This window comes from Durio zibethinus, chromosome 1 (assembly GCF_047325235.1).
Source record: "Durio zibethinus cultivar Kanyao isolate XHJ-2024 chromosome 1, ASM4732523v1, whole genome shotgun sequence".
NCBI classification, from domain to species: Eukaryota; Viridiplantae; Streptophyta; class Magnoliopsida; order Malvales; family Malvaceae; genus Durio; species Durio zibethinus.
Window position 1 is genome coordinate 3,989,212 of NC_143162.1, and position 18,471 is coordinate 4,007,682.

The following is an 18,471-nucleotide window of genomic DNA, read 5'->3' on the forward strand; positions in this document are numbered from 1 at the left end:
TTTAAACGTTTAAGTAATTTAATTTACGTAAACTTTATTTTTAATTTTAATTGATTTTAATTAAATTTAAATAAATTAATAAAATTATATATAATTAAAAATAAATTTATTAATTTTAAAATTTATAAAAATATTTAAATCGATCCCTTATAACAGTTTTAGAGTTCAATATATAAAGTATATATATGACTTTCTGGAAGACGCGGCGATAATCCTACACTCGCTAACAACTATAAGCAACAAAATCCAGCCAATTACATGCATTATTATATATTCCTTAAAAACCTAAAAGAATCTTTCTATTAGCCGCAAATTGTGATTTCCTTTAGTTTTTAAAATTTTCCACTTTTGGCTTACTTGTTTGCACTTCTCGACATCATTAAAAACAGCAAAAAAAAAAAAAAAAAATCACAGAATCAGATTTGCTTTTATTTTGCTAGTTATAGTGTTATTCAAATATCAGGAAATTTTACTTAAATCATTTTTTTTTCGGTCTTTGACTCCGTTTGTTTTACAGAAATTAATTTTTAAAAAATATTTATATTTTTGAAAATGAAAAAAAATTTTATTGTTTGGATAAGTTAATAAAAATATATTTTTTATTATTTAATAATTTTTTGAAAAATCTGTTTATTTTTTCAAATAATATTAATATAACTATTAAAATATTAAAAATTATTTATTATTAAAGTATATTAAAATTATTAATATTCATGAATAATTAAATTTTAATAAGAATATTTAATATTAAAACATTATATTAATATAAAAAATACCTAAAATAAAACTATTTATTATTCTATATATTAATATATTAAAATATTTAAAATAGTATTACTATTCTTAAAATATTATTTTTATTAATATTAAAATAGTAATATTTAATATTAAAATATTTATATTTTATATTAAAAGTGTCTATTATTAAATCATAACAAAAATCTTTTTTATTTATATTTATTGTTAAAATAGTAAAATAAATACGTTAATAAATAAAATATAAAATCATATATTTTAAACTAAAAATAATAAGAAATTAATAAAAATATTCATATTAAGAAAATAATATTGTTATATTATTTAACCTTAATTATTAAAATAATAAAAATATTATTATATATGTTATTATTTATTATTAAAATAATAATATAATACTATTTATTATTGAAATATTGAAAATATATATGTTTACTATGTACAAAAAAAATATTTAAAATTGAAATATCAACAAATTTTTAGTTTTAATATTATAATTTTTTAAATTAAGTTAAATAAAATTAAAATTTTTAAAATTTAAGTAATTGAATTGACATAAACTCAATTTTTAATTTTAGTTAATTTTAATTAAATTTAAATAAATTAATAAAAATATATATAATTAAAACTAAATTTATTAATTTTAAAATTTATAAAAATATTTAAATCGATCATTTTTATTTATTTTAAAAATGAATACATATATATATATATATTTATTTGACTTTGCCGCCGTAATCCTAAACAAGCTAACCACTATAAGCAACACAATCCAGCCAATTACATATTTACATGCATGACAGTATATTCCGTAAAAACCTAAAAGAATCTTGCGGCCGCAGATTGATTTCCTTTTGTTTTTAAAATTTTCCACTTTTGGCTTGTTTACTATTCTCGACAAAATTAAAAACAGAAAAAAGAAAATCACAGAATCATATTTGCTTTTAGTTTGCCAGTTATAGTGTTATTCAAATTTCAGGAGATTTGACTTAAATCATTTTTCTTCCGGAAGATAATTATTTTTCGTTTACAAGTAACTCATTTTTTGTTAATCAATAAAAACAAGAAAATGTAAAAATCAATTTTGGAAAGTGATTTTCTGCCAGCTTTTTGTCTCTCATTTTGCATTCCTTTATTTAAGTACCCTACATTTCTCTCGTTTTCCCACCCAACAAGAGCAGAACACACACTGTCTTTTTCATTTCAAAGGTGTTTTTGCGAGAAACAAAGAAGAAATTATGTTATAAATCTTCATTCAGATTATTATAACTGGGTGGATTTTTTTTTTTTTTTTGTTTATAGTAATTGATTAACGAAGCTAAGCTGTAGCCTGAATTAAGAATAATATAACATATCATGGCGTCAGCATTAGCTGGAGATGATTTAGCAAGGTCGATGAGCAGCAGAAGGAGCTGGGCGGCATCGAACGGTCATAGGAGCAGGGCATCAGCGAGCTTCAGGGAGGTTTTGCAACCTCCACCTGAAGTGTTTAACAGGAGTGAACGTCAAGATGATGAGGAAGAGCTACGTTGGGCTGCTATCGAGAGGTTGCCAACGTATGATCGGTTGAGAAAAGGGATGTTGAGACAAGTTCTTGATAATGGGAGGGTTGTTCATGATGAAGTTGATGTTACCAAGCTTGGGATGCAAGACAAGAAGCAGTTGATGGATAGTCTGTTGAAAGTTGTTGAAGAAGATAATGAAAAGTTTTTGAGGAGATTAAGGGACAGAACAGATAGGTAAGTAAAAATAATAATAATAATCATAATAATAATCATAATAACCTTTTTTTTTTTTTTTGGTTTTCGATTGATTTGATTTGATTTCATTTCTGGGTTCTGATTGGTGTAGAGTGGGGATTGAGATTCCAAAGATTGAAGTTCGGTTTGAGCATTTGGCAGTTGAAGGAGACGTGTATGTTGGAAGCAGAGCTCTTCCTACTCTCCTTAATGTGACCTTAAACACAATAGAGGTATTGTTTTTCTTATTCTTTTTGAACTATCAAAACTCTTTTTCTTTTTTTTTTTTTCGAAAATCATGAAGTTTTAGAAATACATGATGGAGAATTTCTTTGGATTTATTAATTTTTTGGTATTTTTTATTTTCAAAAGCAGAAAAAGAAAAAAAAAAGTTTAGCCATAACAGAGGAGAATTCTCTGTTTTCAGATTTTACTATTTAAAAAAATAGAACTATTTTTATTTGGTTCACCTTTTAAATTTCGTTTGTGTGTTTTTAATTATTTTCATCAACAACAGGGCATTCTCGGATTGGTCCGGCTTGCGCCATCTAAGAAGAGAAAAATTCAGATACTTGAAAATGTTAGCGGCATAATCAAACCCTCAAGGTAATTCAATGGAATTCTTTCATTTTTTTTTTTTTTTTTGGATCCGAAAGTACTAATGGACAAACCAAATCTCACTTCCCATCCTCAAGCAGAGGGTAACATTTGCAATAAATATATATTCTTTTGGTAACGAAATTTTGTTTTCAAACAATTGCCTGCACAGAAAGTGTTCATTTGCTCCAATCGATAAAGCTGAAGTGTTTCATCTGATGAAATGGATAGTTATGTTTTGGTTTTTTAAGAACTATGTATGGATTAATAATTGAATGAAAATTTTCAGGATGACCCTACTTCTGGGTCCTCCAGGAGCTGGAAAAACAACATTGTTAATGGCACTTGCTGGAAGGCTTGATCATGATCTAAGGGTGAGTTTCCTACTCCTTTAAACGGTTTTTTTTTTTTTTCTGGTAACTCTTTCTTTCACCTATTTTTCTTCATTTTTTTTTTCTTTTCATCCATTTTTTCTCTTCTACCTACATAGTTGTAGGTGCACCAAAACCCAGTTCATATTAAGCATATGCAAATATTAAAATGAAATTTGCTTTCTATTATGAATTTAGACGGTGAAATTCAATAGATTCCACAATTTGCTTGTTTCAAGTAGTCTCCTGATAATTTGGATTTGTGAACAGTCATCTGGAAAAGTGACTTACTGTGGTCATGAATTGGATGAGTTTGTTCCTCAAAAGACATGTGCTTATATCGGTCAACACGATCTTCACCACGGTGAAATGACAGTGCGAGAGACATTGGATTTTTCGGGACGTTGTTTGGGTGTTGGTACAAGATATGAAATGCTTACAGAGCTGTCAAGAAGAGAGAAAGAAGCTGGAATTAAGCCAGATTCTGAGATTGATGCGTTCATGAAAGCCACAGCAGTGGCAGGCCAAGAAACAAGCTTGGTGACAGATTATATTCTTAAGGTTAGTCTTCTGTTTTCAAGTTGTTTCGTCTTTTGATTTATCAAGTTAGACAGACTAATTATAAGGGAACTGACTTTTGTAAGAATTTCTGACAGATACTTGGATTGGATATTTGTGCGGATATCATGGTTGGAGATGAGATGCATAGGGGTATTTCTGGTGGCCAAAAGAAGCGTGTGACCACAGGTTTGTTTCCAGAACAAGTTTAAGCATACCAATTTTGCTTTGTCTTATTTACTTCACTTCTTGTATATGAGCATTTGTGCTTACTTACGAATTGCTGGTCTAATAGTTTTTTGTTTTACTTGATTGCAGGAGAAATGTTGGTTGGACCAGCAAAGGCTCTATTTATGGATGAAATATCAACAGGATTGGACAGTTCTACTACTTTCCAGATTTGCAAGTTCATGAGGCAAATAGTTCATATCATGGATGTAACCATGGTCATTTCTCTTCTACAGCCGGCACCAGAGACATATGATCTTTTCGATGACATTATCGTTCTTTCAGAGGGTCAAATTGTTTACCAGGGTCCACGTGAGAATGTCTTGGATTTCTTTGAATACATGGGCTTCAAGTGCCCTGAGAGAAAAGGAGTTGCTGACTTTTTGCAAGAAGTAACTTCCAAGAAGGACCAAGAACAATATTGGTTAAAAAAGAACCAACCCTACAGATATGTTTCAGTTTCTGATTTTGTGCATGGATTCGATTCCTTCCACATTGGCCAACAGCTTGCATCAGACCTTAGAGTTCCCTATGATAAGTCCAAAACCCATCCTGCTGCCTTAGTTACAGAAAAATATGGCATTTCCAGTTGGGAACTGTTAAGGGCATGTTTTGCAAGGGAATGGCTGCTAATAAAGCGTAACTCTTTTGTGTATATATTCAACATTGTTCAGATAGCAATCATGTCAGTGATTGGCTTCACTGTGTACCTAAGAACAGAAATGCCAGTGGGTACTTTGGAAAATGGTCAAAAATTTTTTGGAGCCCTATTTTTCAGTTTATTCAATGTGATGTTCAATGGATTGGCGGAACTTACACTGACGATTTTCAGGCTTCCTGTATTCTATAAACAAAGACACTTCTTGTTTTATCCTGCATGGGCTTTTGGCCTACCAATTTCGGTCCTTAGAATCCCACAATCACTTATAGAATCAGGGATATGGATTGCCCTGACATACTACACAATTGGCTTTGCTCCATCTGCTACCAGGTAAGCAATATTGAAGCAATTCCTTTTTTCTACTGATCATGATCATGTTGTTATTTTAGTGATGACTTCATCTTTATGACATTATAGTTTTCGTAGTTTCTTTGACTAGACACCTCTTTTGCTTTTAATCTCCAGGTTCTTCCGACAGTTTTTGACATTACTTGGCATCCATCAGATGGCTTTGTCCCTCTTTAGGTTCATTGCTGCAGTAGGAAGGACACAGGTGGTTGCGAACACCCTGGGTACCTTCATCATGCAATTGATTTTTGTACTTGGAGGCTTTATCGTTGCCAAACGTAAGTAGTTGACCTCTATTTATTTGTTAAAAGATCTTTATAGTTGAAGCATTAAAACAAGTTCGTATCCCTAATGTCAGATATTAACCACTAGTATTAGATGATATTGATCAGTTTCTTCCTTAATAGTTTTCTAACACATTTTTTACTTGTAGATGACATTGAACCATGGATGATCTGGGGCTACTATGTTTCTCCTATGATGTATGGACAAAATGCCATAGTCATGAACGAATTCCTCGACAAAAGATGGGGAGCGGTAAGATCTTCTGAAGTTCAATTGCCTTCATGTTTTTTTTCCCATTCACCATGGGCCATAATTAATATTTTACACATAATTATCCAATCCAGAACAACACAGACCCCAGATTTGATGCACCAACAGTGGGAAAAGTTCTTCTCAACACCAGAGGCTTCTTTACAGATGAATATTGGTTTTGGATTTGTGTTGGAGCACTCTTTGGCTTCGCCCTTCTCTTCAACATTTTATTTATTGGAGCATTGACTTTCCTGAATCGTTAGTGACATTCTCTCATTTACTCTTACAATTGATTGTATTTGAATAAATTTTCAATATTGACTCACTGCTTATATGTGGATTAATCTATTTTCAGCCCTTGGTGCTTCCAAACCCGTAGTTGTCAATGAAGATGAAAATAAGAAGACTAAAAACCCATATTCTGCTGGAAGGCGACCAGAAGGTAAGCGAATTTTTTTTTGAGCTTTGAGTTAAAAAAATAATAATAATGTAATTTTGTCATTAAAACCTGCATTTACTCAACTTACGTCATCTTTTCCCAAGTACTTTAACTTTTCTGAACGATTACAGGTATTAATATGCAAGACTCTTCAGATATCGTGAATGCTGCAGGAAGCGCACCTAGAAAAGGAATGGTTTTACCTTTCCAACCCCTTTCACTTGCATTCAACCATATTAACTACTATGTGGATATGCCTGCAGTAAGTTACTCATCATCTTAAACATTTCACTTTCTGTTTGACAACTGACATTTTGTTCAAGACATATTTAGTTTAACGAGGAAACATTGAGTGAAATCTTGATTTTCTTCCAGGAAATGAAGACTCAAGGAGTTGAAGAAGATCGTCTTCAGCTGCTACAAGATGTTAGTGGCGCTTTCAGACCAGGAATATTGACAGCATTAGTGGGTGTAAGTGGTGCTGGGAAGACAACCTTGATGGACGTTTTAGCAGGAAGGAAAACAGGCGGATACATTGAGGGAAGCATCAGCATCTCGGGTTACACAAAGAACCAAGCAACCTTTGCTCGTGTGAGCGGTTACTGTGAACAAAATGACATTCACTCCCCAAATGTCACGGTTTATGAATCACTCTTGTACTCAGCTTGGCTCCGTCTTGCTTCTGACATAGACACCAAGACTAGAAAGGTTGGTAAAGCCATCTTAAAAGTCTCTTTTGCTCTTTCCGTCCACAAAGTTCCTATTATAATCTACGTCTTGAATTTTTGTTTTTGTATAGATGTTTGTTGATGAAGTTATGGAGTTGGTTGAGCTCAAACCAATAAGGAATGCCATAGTTGGACTTCCAGGAGTTGATGGTCTTTCAACAGAACAAAGGAAGAGGTTGACAATTGCAGTAGAGTTGGTTGCTAATCCCTCTATCATCTTTATGGATGAGCCAACTTCTGGACTTGATGCCAGAGCTGCCGCAATTGTGATGCGTACTGTGAGAAATACTGTGGACACAGGGAGAACTGTTGTGTGCACAATTCATCAGCCTAGCATTGACATCTTTGAAGCTTTCGATGAGGTAAAATTCAATAGGATAGATTCTGTTTTGAGAATTTGCTACTTTTGGTTTTATTCGTTTTTTCCCATTCTATTACCTGCATTCAACTTTGTATTGCACTTGTTGCAGTTACTCTTGATGAAAAGAGGAGGGCAAGTTATTTATGCTGGACCTCTTGGTCGCCAATCTCAGAAGCTTATAGAATATTTTGAGGTTAGAATTTCCAATTTTTCTGCACTAATTAATGTTGGCTCTCTACGTTATCTTATCATATGAACAATGTATTGCCCCTTTAGCAAATACAATTTACTTACTCCAAGAGAAATTGTAGCAAAAGCTAACATGCATCTTCTACCATAGGCTGTCCAAGGGGTTCCAAAGATTAGGGATGGATACAATCCTGCGACATGGATGCTTGAGGTCAGCGCTCCGCCAGTTGAGGTTCAATTGAACGTAGATTTTGCAGATATTTATGCCAGCTCTTCACTTTATCAGTAAGTTTAACTGCAATGTCACAGTTTAGGCAGCAAATTTTTTCCCCTCGCTTGAGACTTATAAATATATTGTGCTCAATTTTTTTTTTCACAAACTTTCAGGAGGAATCAGGAACTTATCAAAGAGCTTAGTACACCAGCTCCTGGCTCCAAAGATCTCTTCTTCCCAACCAGATATTCTCAGCCATTCCTTACGCAGTGCAAGGCCTGCTTCTGGAAACAACACTGGTCTTACTGGAGGAACCCTCAATACAATGCCATTAGGTTTTTCACGACAACAATTATTGGTATATTATTTGGTCTTATCTTCTGGAAAAAAGGACAACAAACGTAAGTCTTTGATTATGAAACAATGTGCTTTTTACATCTGGATACATTTATCTTTTACTAGTGAGTGAAATTTTGGCATTAACCAAAAATATTTTGATCAACAGAACAAGACAACAAGATCTGATGAATCTTCTTGGAGCAATGTACTCTGCTGTGTTTTTCCTTGGGGTAACCAATGCCTCTGCCGTGCAAGCTGTTGTTGCAATAGAGAGAACGGTCTTCTATCGTGAAAGAGCAGCTGGAATGTATTCTGAATTGCCTTATGCATTTGCTCAGGTAAAAATTTTTAGTTGTACAAAAAAACTTGACTGGTTTTCTCCCCTTTCTCTTCAAAAAGAGCTTACCACTGAATTGTGGACTTAAGAACTATCGTTTATTCTTTAGGTGGCGATGGAGACAATCTATACAGCAATTCAAACTTTAATTTATACTTTACTTCTATACTCGATGATTGGATTTGAGTGGACGGCTGGAAAATTCTTATCGTTCTACTACTTCATGTTAACATGCTTTGTCTACTTCACTCTGTATGGGATGATGGTTGTTGCTCTCACACCGGGTCATCAAATTGCCACAATTGTCTTGGGCTTCTTCCTTAATTTTTGGAACTTGTTCTCTGGTTTTCTCATTCCTAGGAGTGTAAGTCATTCATAGTCATTAACTACTGATCTATCCACCTGAGGAAAATAAGAAACAAACTAAAATTTGCATTATTCATTCATGGCAGCAAATCCCTATATGGTGGAGGTGGTACTATTGGGCTTCTCCTGTGGCTTGGACACTGTATGGCATTGTGACTTCTCAAGTGGGTGATAAAAATTCTCCTCTTGAGGTCCCTGGACGACAAAATATGACGGTAAAGGGCTTCCTCAAAGAAAACTTGGATTTTGAATATAGCTTTCTCCCGGCTGTTGCTGTGGCTCATATTGGCTGGTGTCTCCTCTTTGTCTTCGTATTTGCCTATGCTATCAGGTTCTTCAACTTCCAAAGGAGATAACTAGTTTCTTCTACACATGTTATATGTTGTAGGATCAGAGGCGGAGTTAGGATTTTTATTAAGAGGGACAAATTCATATGTCAGTGTACAATTATTTGCATACACAATATATTATTATGGATATATTTTTTACATAAAATTATAATGAAAGCAAATATTTAGTTAGAAGTCTATTTTTATCGATTCATGTTATTTGTCTTTGTTATAATTTTTTTTGTCAATTCCAAATAATTAGTGAAGTCAACTTTTCAATTAACATTAAGTATTTTTTTTTATAAGACAAACCAATTAGATAAAACTTTTCATGAAATGTTGGGAGTTTATAATAAGAAATAATGTAAAAAAATTTAAAGACTAAAATGGATAGATTAATAGAACTTAATAAATAGATCAATAAATTGTAATTGTAAAGTTTTCAAAATTTTTAGGTAAATAATTTAATCAAAACTTTTAAATTATAGTATGAGTATTAGTTTTGATTTTTATTCATAATTTCGTGTAACTCATTTTTAGTCATAAATTTCACTAATTTTACTTAAGAATTTATATATTTTGCATTCATAATCTTTTATTATTAAACTGTTTAACTTATTTACATTCGAATATTTAACTTAGTGATTAGTGCATAATTCTTCACCAAAAAATTTTTGAATTTTTTCATCCAAAATCAAAAGTGTGTAGCCTATTTATTGACACTATAAAAAACGAGTAAATCATTTTATATAAAAAAAATCCTTATAACTTACAAAAATATTAAATTTAAAAGTTATTATTATTGGATGAAGGATTAACTTACACAAAAAAGTTTTACATTTTTTAATATTGATTTTAATATATCTAAGTAATGAGATTGAAATTTTTTTTTTTTTGGCTTGTCTCTTTCATTTCTTAGATTTACTAAAATCAACGGTTAAAAAAAATATAAAACTTTTTAATTTTACAATGAAGTAATAAGTTAATCTTTTTTCATTGTTCTTACAAATTTTTCATTTTTACATAAGACAAAGTTTAAATGTTAAAACTTGAAAAAAATTTGTGATATTTTTTTAATTCAATGAATTAAAAAGTTATAAATGAAAATTAATTAAAAATTATTATATTTTAAAATATTATTTATTTATTTAAAAAACATATTTAAGAAATTCACATAATACCGTGTATATATATATATATATATAATTTTTAAAATTTTTGGAGGGCCGTGACCCTTCTGGTTCTCGTGTGGCACCGTCATTATTTAGGATTGTAGAAAATCATGCAGGACTATTGGGGAAAACAAAATGTTATAACCTTTCTCTTTTTTTTTTTTTTTTATATCTTTTCATATTCGTTGTGTAATTATATTCTTTTCTCCTGGTTTTTCATAAAGGCCGCACCTATTAGTGCTGCTGCAGAAGACATGTGAAAGTATTAAAAAATTGCCTTGTCATAAACAGAAAATTTGTGACTTTCTTTTCATATTGTGTAAACTAGTTAGTTAATTTCAGTTACGTGTGAAATTAATTAATTTTATCTATTTATTAATCAATTTACCCCAAATAGGTGTATTACATTTATTAGTTGTTTTACTTGCATTGCAAGTATTGTTATTTTTTTTTTATTTTTAAAACTATAAATTATTTGATTAAAAGTATGATTTTTTAAATATATTTTAAATTATAATTTTTTGATGAAAACATTTAAACAACCAGATAAAAAAAATACAACAATTATAAGTTTTCATTAAAATATATAAGTTATAGATTATAAAGATTTTTTTACTTCTTTATTTTATTTTATTTTATTTTTTATCTTTGTGGTTATTTAGAATTAATTTACTAATTAAAGTTTTAATTCTTAATAATTTTAAGTATAAAAAATTAATTAATATTTTAAAAATAATTCTTAGAATCTTCTTTGGTGCCTTTCTTTTTTATTTTTTTTTACTTTTTTTAATCCATCAAAAATATTCTCAACAATTCATAAAATTCCTTTCTAATCTCGGACATGTGTCATTCATATAAATGTCCAAAATGAACAATGCCTGTATAGGATTCTTTTCATATATCGTTACAGAATAAAAACAATAAATTAATATTTTTAAAATAATACTTAGAATCTTCCTTAGTGCGTTTCTTTTATTTTTTTTTCACTCTTTTTTATTAATCAAAATATTCTCAACAATTCATAAAATTTCTTTCTTATCTTGAACATGTGTCATTCTTGCAAATGTACAAAGTGAATAGTACTTCTATGGGATTTTTTTCGTATATTATTAGGAAGCAAATTTCGTTTCGTTTCGGGATAAAATATTTTATATTAAATTGATATTAAACAAATAAAATAAATAAATATATATATTTGTAATTAAAGAGATTATTTAAATATATTTTATTGTTATCATAATATTAATGTAATTATCAATATATTTTTCAAAACCCTTATTTTGAAAGGTGATTAAAGCTAACAAAAAAAAAATTGGTATGAACTCAACAATGCCTCGTAACTAAATTTGTATTTGTGATTAAACTTAAACTTTCAAACTTTTAATATCGTTAATTCATCATCTTCTGATAACATAAAATAAATTAAACAAAAATCCAGATAATCACATACACAGCATAGCACCCTAAATCCAACAAAGCTACTAAGGTGCTATGATGTATACGTGGCAATCCACGTAACCAAATACACATCATAACCATTTCACACCCAATCCCATATGTTAACCAAATACACATCATAATCATTTCACACCCAATCCCATATGTTGATGCTACTGAAGTTCATATTCAGATAAAGCCAAAATAAGTACAGGAAATTTCACCGAGGTATATGGCTTGAGAATGCTCAGAGCTAAATTACTTTTTTCTAATTCTAGTAATATCTTCAACAAAACTGATCTACTATTCAAGAGTTACATGGTTTCATAAGAATAACAAGCTTCCTGGGATGAAATCAATAGCCTTTTAAGGCTTTCAAAGCAACTTACCACGGTTACCAAAAACCTCTTTCTAAGTGGATTATTCTTCGTTAGCATTATTTGTGTTGGACCTGAAATAATAAAAATAATAATATAAAAATATTATCGTACTAAACTTACAGTAATAAATAATAATCAATAACAAAAAATATAAAAAAATAAAATACATCAAAATTTATGTAAAAAATCTTCTGGTGTAGAAGAAAAAAAATTATGAACCATTAAAAAAAATTTCACTATTAAATAATGGATATACAAAGTTCTTTTCTAGCTAAAACTAGAGCTAATCGACCACTAGAGAGACAATTAAAAAAATTTCACTAAATAGGTGACTCGACAAATATACTTTGGATTTGATTCTAAAGAGCTTCAAACCCGATTTTACCGTTCAAAATGTAGAACTTTGAACTATAAACTTATTGATAAAATTTTAGCTCAATCGAACTACGGATTGACTTTTGTTCAATGAACTCTTATTTTTTTTCTTTTTTTTTAATTTTTCTTAGCTTTTCTTCTTTCTCTTGGTTTCGGTGCCTTTCTATTTTTTTCCACACCAAAACCAACCCTCACATTTTTTGTTATCTAGGGCTCTATTAGGGTAGCCTAAAACACAATGCCCATGGCCATTAAAACGTCAAATAACACATGGGGTTAGACTTCGCATATTTCTAACAATCTCTCTCTTCAGTCCCATTAGGAATAGATTCATCATCATAATAGTTTTATTTGGAACTTACCTTGGTCAAAGAACTCATTTTGGCTAAGTCACTGCAGAGCTCAAGGTTTTTCTTGAAAAATATCTTAGTCAGCATATCCGCTACATTCTTATCAGTATGAACGTAACTAGTGATATCTAACATCAATGTGCTTTGTTCTAGCATAGTTCATGACATTTTTACTCAAATCTAAAGCACTTTAACTATCACAAAATACTACATATTCTTTTTTATTCAACTTCAATTCAAGAAGATAACGTTTCATCTAAAGTATTTCTTTACCTACTTTAGTTGTTGTAATATATTCAGCTTCTGTAGTTAATAAAGCAACACACTTTTATAACTTAAACTGTTACAAAACAACTATTCCTACTAAAGTGAATAAATACCCTAAAGTAGATTTTTTACCATTAAGATGACCTGCCATGTCAAAATTAATAAACTTTTCTAAAATTGATTGTAAAATTTCATAACTCAAGTATATTTTTAAGGTACCTTATTAAATATCTGAAAATTTACTTTTCTGTTTCTCAGTGAACCTTTTTTGGATTAGAAAAAAATCTACCCACTGCATCAACTGCATGAGCAATGTCAAATCGTGTGCAAATCATAAGATACATAAAAGAATTTACTACAGAAGAATTAGGAATACTAGATATAGCTAGTATTCTTAGTTATTGTATAAGATTTTTTACTCAAATGAAAATAGTAAGTAAATTACTATTCAATTTAGCATATTGCATGTTGAATCTACTAAGCACCCGTTCAACATACTTTTTCTGTAACAATCACAGCTTTTCAGCTCTTCACTTTTGGATAATATCTATACCAAGAATCTACTTTATCAGACCTAATCCTTTATACTTAAGGACTTAAACAATTATTCTTTCAACCTACGAATCATACCAACATCTTGTCCTATAATTAATATATCATTAACATATAATAAGAGAATAATAAAGTTACCATTAGAAAATTTTTTAACATACACATAAAGATCCATTATCGTTCTTTTATAGTTGTGGCTCACTATAAAAGAATTAAATTTTTTGTACCATTATTGTAGAGCTTGTTTTAAGTTATACAAGCTTTTTTTCAGTTTGTAAACTAACTGTTCTTTTTCTTTCACTTCAAAATCATCATGTTGATCCATATAAATATCCTCATATAAGTCACCATGCAAGAATGTAGTCTTAACATTAAGTTGCTTAAGCTCAAGATTCAAACTAACTGTTAATCCCAATACTACTTGAATGAAACTTATTTTCACAATTGGAGAGAAGATTTCATAAAAATCAATACCAAGTTTCTGACAAAAATCTTTCACCACCAATTGAGCTTTATACCTTACTAGTTTATCACCATCTTTTTTCAACTTAGACACCTTTTTATTCTTCAACTGCCTCTTTTTTTTTTAAAGTTTAACAAGATCATATGTATTATTTTTTCATAATGACTTAATTTTTTCTTTCATTGCTTTTAACCAATGCTCTTTATATATAGTAGTTTGTACATCTTAAAAGCTCTTTAGCTCTATCTCATTGATAATTAAAATAAAATCTGAACTTAGATACTCGATAGATGGCTTGTGCTTTCTAGTAGATCTCTTAGGTTGAAACTCTACACTACTTAATACTAAAGGTAGCTCTCCCTACTCAAGACTCTCTGGTGGAAAGGACTACTCACCCTACTTAACACTTTCAAGTAAAGAAGATTACTCACCCTACTCATCACTAACTATGGCTAGCTCATTCATATCCTCAAGTTTTATTTTTTACTCATTTCTACCTTTGTGACTTTTTCTTGTGAAACTCCTATTGGTGTTGAAACATCACACTCAATAGTAACCTGTGTGGACTTTTCATTTTTCTTAAAGTCTGTTATGATTTTTTTCATGAAAGATCACATTTTTGCTTTTGACTGTCTTTTTTTTTCGCTGGATCCCATACCTTATATCCAAAATTTTCATCACTATATCTTACAAACACATATTGTATGACTTTACTATCAAGTTTTGACTCTATTTTTTTAGCATATACATGAATGCTTTACACACGAAAACCTTCAAGTGAGAATATGAAGCATCTTTCTCTGTTCACATTTTTTCTGGAATGTCAAAGCCCAAAAAAACTTATGGTGATCTGTTAAGCAAATAGCAAGCTATATTGATCGTTTCACCCTAGAATGACTTTAGTAATTTTATTATCTTCAACATACATCTGACTTTTTTCATAATGATACGGTTCATCTTTTCAGCTACACCATTATACTGTGGTGTTTCAAGTTCTATCATCTCATGCTTTAAATAGTACTCTTTAAAATTTTTAGATGTTTATTTTTCACCATTATCAATCTAAATATATTTCAAAGGCAGTCCTGTCATCATTTCCACCATAGCATGAAATTTTTAAAAATATTGTAATACCTAACTTTTATTTTTCAACATATATACCTAAGTTTTACGTGAAGTATCATCAATAAAAGTAACAAAATACATGCCACCACCTAATGACTCAACCTAAATGGAACCACATATATAAAAATATATCAATTCCAATATGTTTTCTTTTCTCTAAAAACTCTTATGAAAAAAAATTCTATGATGTTTGTCAAATAAACTATGATCATATAAATCAAAATATATATCTTTGGTCAAAGTAATAAGAGCTGCCTTGCCAAAACTTGTAACCTTTTCTTGTTCATGTGTGTCAGCCTCTTGTGCCATAAGTTTATTGAAGCGTCATCCTCAACGATATTTATCTGGTTGTCATTCAGTTACATTTATGTCTTATACATTGCACAACATAGTTTTTTCTTGCAACTACCATAGATTATTTGAGAAGCTTTCACTGCCCATTCTTTTGTCGACTTTTATATCCTTTCTTATCAAGGACATTAATAGTAAGTAAATTTATTCTCATAACTGAAATGTGTCTAACATCTTTCAAATTCAGCATACAACTGGTACTAGTTTATACAATAATATCACAATCTCAATAATCTATGACACATTCTTGTTTCTTATCTTAGTGCAACTAAAGTCTCATACTTTGTAAGTTGTAAACAATTTTCTCTTTGAAACATAATGATATGTCACTTTTGTGTCAATTACTCACTCAATGTTGGGATTACTAATGTGATTACAATTACCATGTATACAAATCAAAGTAACTAAATTATTATCTGAATTCACTATTGCAATATTGTCATTATTTGAACTCTTGTATTTCTCATCTTTTTGCTTTTGCTTTAAGATTTTACAATATAATTTTATATGACCTGTTTTATCACAATGGAAGCACTTCACTTTATCTTTAGACTTAGATCTATGTTTAGACTTACTATAACCTTTTGAGTTTTAACCTCTATCGATGTTTCTACCCTTGTTCTCTATTACTAGAGCTTGATTTTCAGAGTCTAAATCTTTTCGTCTTACTTTTTCATTAAGTATAATGTCCTTTATCATCTTTAGTGTCATCTTGTAATCAAGAGCTGAATTAAGAATAGTCATAACTAGAGTATTTCAGTTGTCTGACAATGAATTCAAAAGAAATAATACCTTCATTTTATCATTTATCTTAAGCTTTATAGTAGTTATCTAATTAAATATATCTTAAAAATCACTCAAGTGCTCTGTAATTGATCGTCCATCCATGCACTGTAAAGTTACAAGCTTTTTAACAAACGTAACTTCATTAATACTTGTTTTTCTTTCATATAATGCTATCAATTTTTTTCAAATAGTGTAAACATCTGTCTTTTGCACTACATGATGAAACATGTTGATATCAATCTATTTTTTAATTGTAGCCAACGTCTTTCTACTTAACTTCTTCAGCTTTCATCATTTATATTTACTGGTTTAGTCGAATCACCTAATCATTTAATATCGATTCATGCAAATTTTTGTAGTATAAATGATCTTCCATCATAGGCTTTCAAATTAAATAATTTGATGTTGTCAATTTTATCATAAAATCTGTATCATCTTTCATGATCTTAAATAGAATTTACTTTTGTCTTGGATTGTTTTTGTATCGATCTCTCAAAATAACCCTCGCTCTGATACCCCTTATTAGGCTTGAAGTAATAAACACAATAGTACAGAAGCAATATATCGTAATAAACTAACAGCAATAGATAACAATTAATAATAAAAAAAGTAAGAAAAATAAAGCATATCAAGATTTATATAGACAACCTTTTAGTATAGAAAAAAAAATCACAGACTATTAGAAAAATCTCTGCTATCAAATAATAAATATATAATATATTTTTTTAGCTAAAACTAGAGCTAATCAACAACTAGATAGATAATTGAAGAAATCTCACAAAATAGATCACTCAACAAACACACCTTAGATTTTTTCTTAAAGAACTTCAAACCCAATTTTCACTATTCAAAATGTAAAACTCTGAATAATAACATTGCTGATAAAATTTCAACTTAATTAAACCACAAATCGACTTTTGTTCAATCAACTCTCTTTTTTCTCTTTATTTTTTTTAACTTTTCTTCTTTCTCTTGGTTTCAGCACCACTCTTTATTTTTTTCCACCCCAAAACTAGCCCTCACATCTTTTGTTATGTAGGGCTCTATTAGGGTAGCCTAAAACACAAGGCCTATGGCCTTTGAAAAGCCAAATAACACATGGGGCTGGACCTCACATATTCCTAACAATTTAAACCTTTAAAAGGAGATTTTCATAAGAACGATGATTGCTACCATTGATTTCCATTTCTTTCAGGTTCAACCATTGCCTTCTAAATTATCATTATTAATCATGTTGAGAGGGAAGAACTTTGAAAAGTCTCTATATAAGAAACAATCCATGGGCTTCATATAAGAAAAACCAATTGTATCAGTAATTTTCATGGCAAAAAAAGAGTTGCTCATGCAAATAACAAAATTTTGTAACAATCTCTAATATATAAGCAATGGCCAATATTTATGATCCTAACAATTATAGCCCTATATCGAAACTTCTTAGACAAAGCTCCATACAATTTATACTACTTTATTATACATCAAGCAATAAAACTACAACAAAAATGAAAATGACAAATTGAGAAGTAATGGCACCGACCATCATAATAATCATTTATTTTGACATTGTCCATTTTATCAAGTCAATATTTACTATAAAATTATATTTAAAACATAATTAACCATTAATTAACATGTGAATTTAATTGTTGTTTGTATTATATACTGTATTTTGGGTTTAGGAGTGTATGTGATCACAAAGCCTAGTTTTCAAAACTAATTTGATACTTTTTCAAAATAAAATTGAAAAGAAAGAAAAAAATAATGGGGGAAACAACAAATGAAGAAAAAAAAGTAAGAAAGCAACAATAATAAAAATATACCTTTAAAGAAGAAGGAAATCTTTTTCAACACTTTTGTAGAAGTATTCACTGGTCAATTTTATATACAAAAGACCCATATTGACAAAATTAGGCTTTATAATTAAATATTCTTTAATCAACTTTAACTACAAAACAATCATATTCATAAATTATCAAAATTTAAGCTTTATAATCAAATAAATTCAAATTATTTTACTAGAACTCCAAGAAAGAAATAACAAAAAAAAACCTAATTTTTGGTGGAGAAAATAGAAGCTGTGGTGATGGGGTCAAAGTTTTAAAGCAATTCGTCCATTCTC

The 18,471-nt window shown here is 29.7% G+C and overlaps 1 protein-coding gene across 2 annotated transcripts; it reads left to right on the forward strand.

Moving 5' to 3' along the window:
- Positions 1–1,882: 1,882 nt before the first annotated feature.
- On the forward strand, positions 1,883–9,292 carry LOC111311748 (pleiotropic drug resistance protein 2-like). Of its 2 annotated transcripts, none has more exons than XM_089759516.1 (20): positions 1,883–2,495; positions 2,608–2,728; positions 3,013–3,101; positions 3,382–3,466; positions 3,734–4,024; positions 4,120–4,210; positions 4,340–5,240; positions 5,376–5,536; positions 5,692–5,795; positions 5,888–6,053; positions 6,151–6,237; positions 6,366–6,496; positions 6,610–6,942; positions 7,034–7,324; positions 7,433–7,516; positions 7,664–7,797; positions 7,900–8,127; positions 8,232–8,403; positions 8,512–8,766; positions 8,855–9,292. In XM_089759516.1, the coding sequence occupies exons 1-20, from the start codon at positions 2,113–2,115 to the stop codon at positions 9,122–9,124; spliced, it is 4,377 nt and encodes a 1,458-aa protein (XP_089615642.1). In that variant the 5' UTR covers positions 1,883–2,112; the 3' UTR covers positions 9,125–9,292. The 2 variants fall into 2 exon arrangements, with proteins under 2 accessions (XP_089615642.1, XP_089615638.1); XM_089759512.1 differs by having other exon boundaries at positions 1,926–1,965; positions 2,059–2,495; positions 7,034–7,516.
- Positions 9,293–18,471: the final 9,179 nt, after the last annotated feature.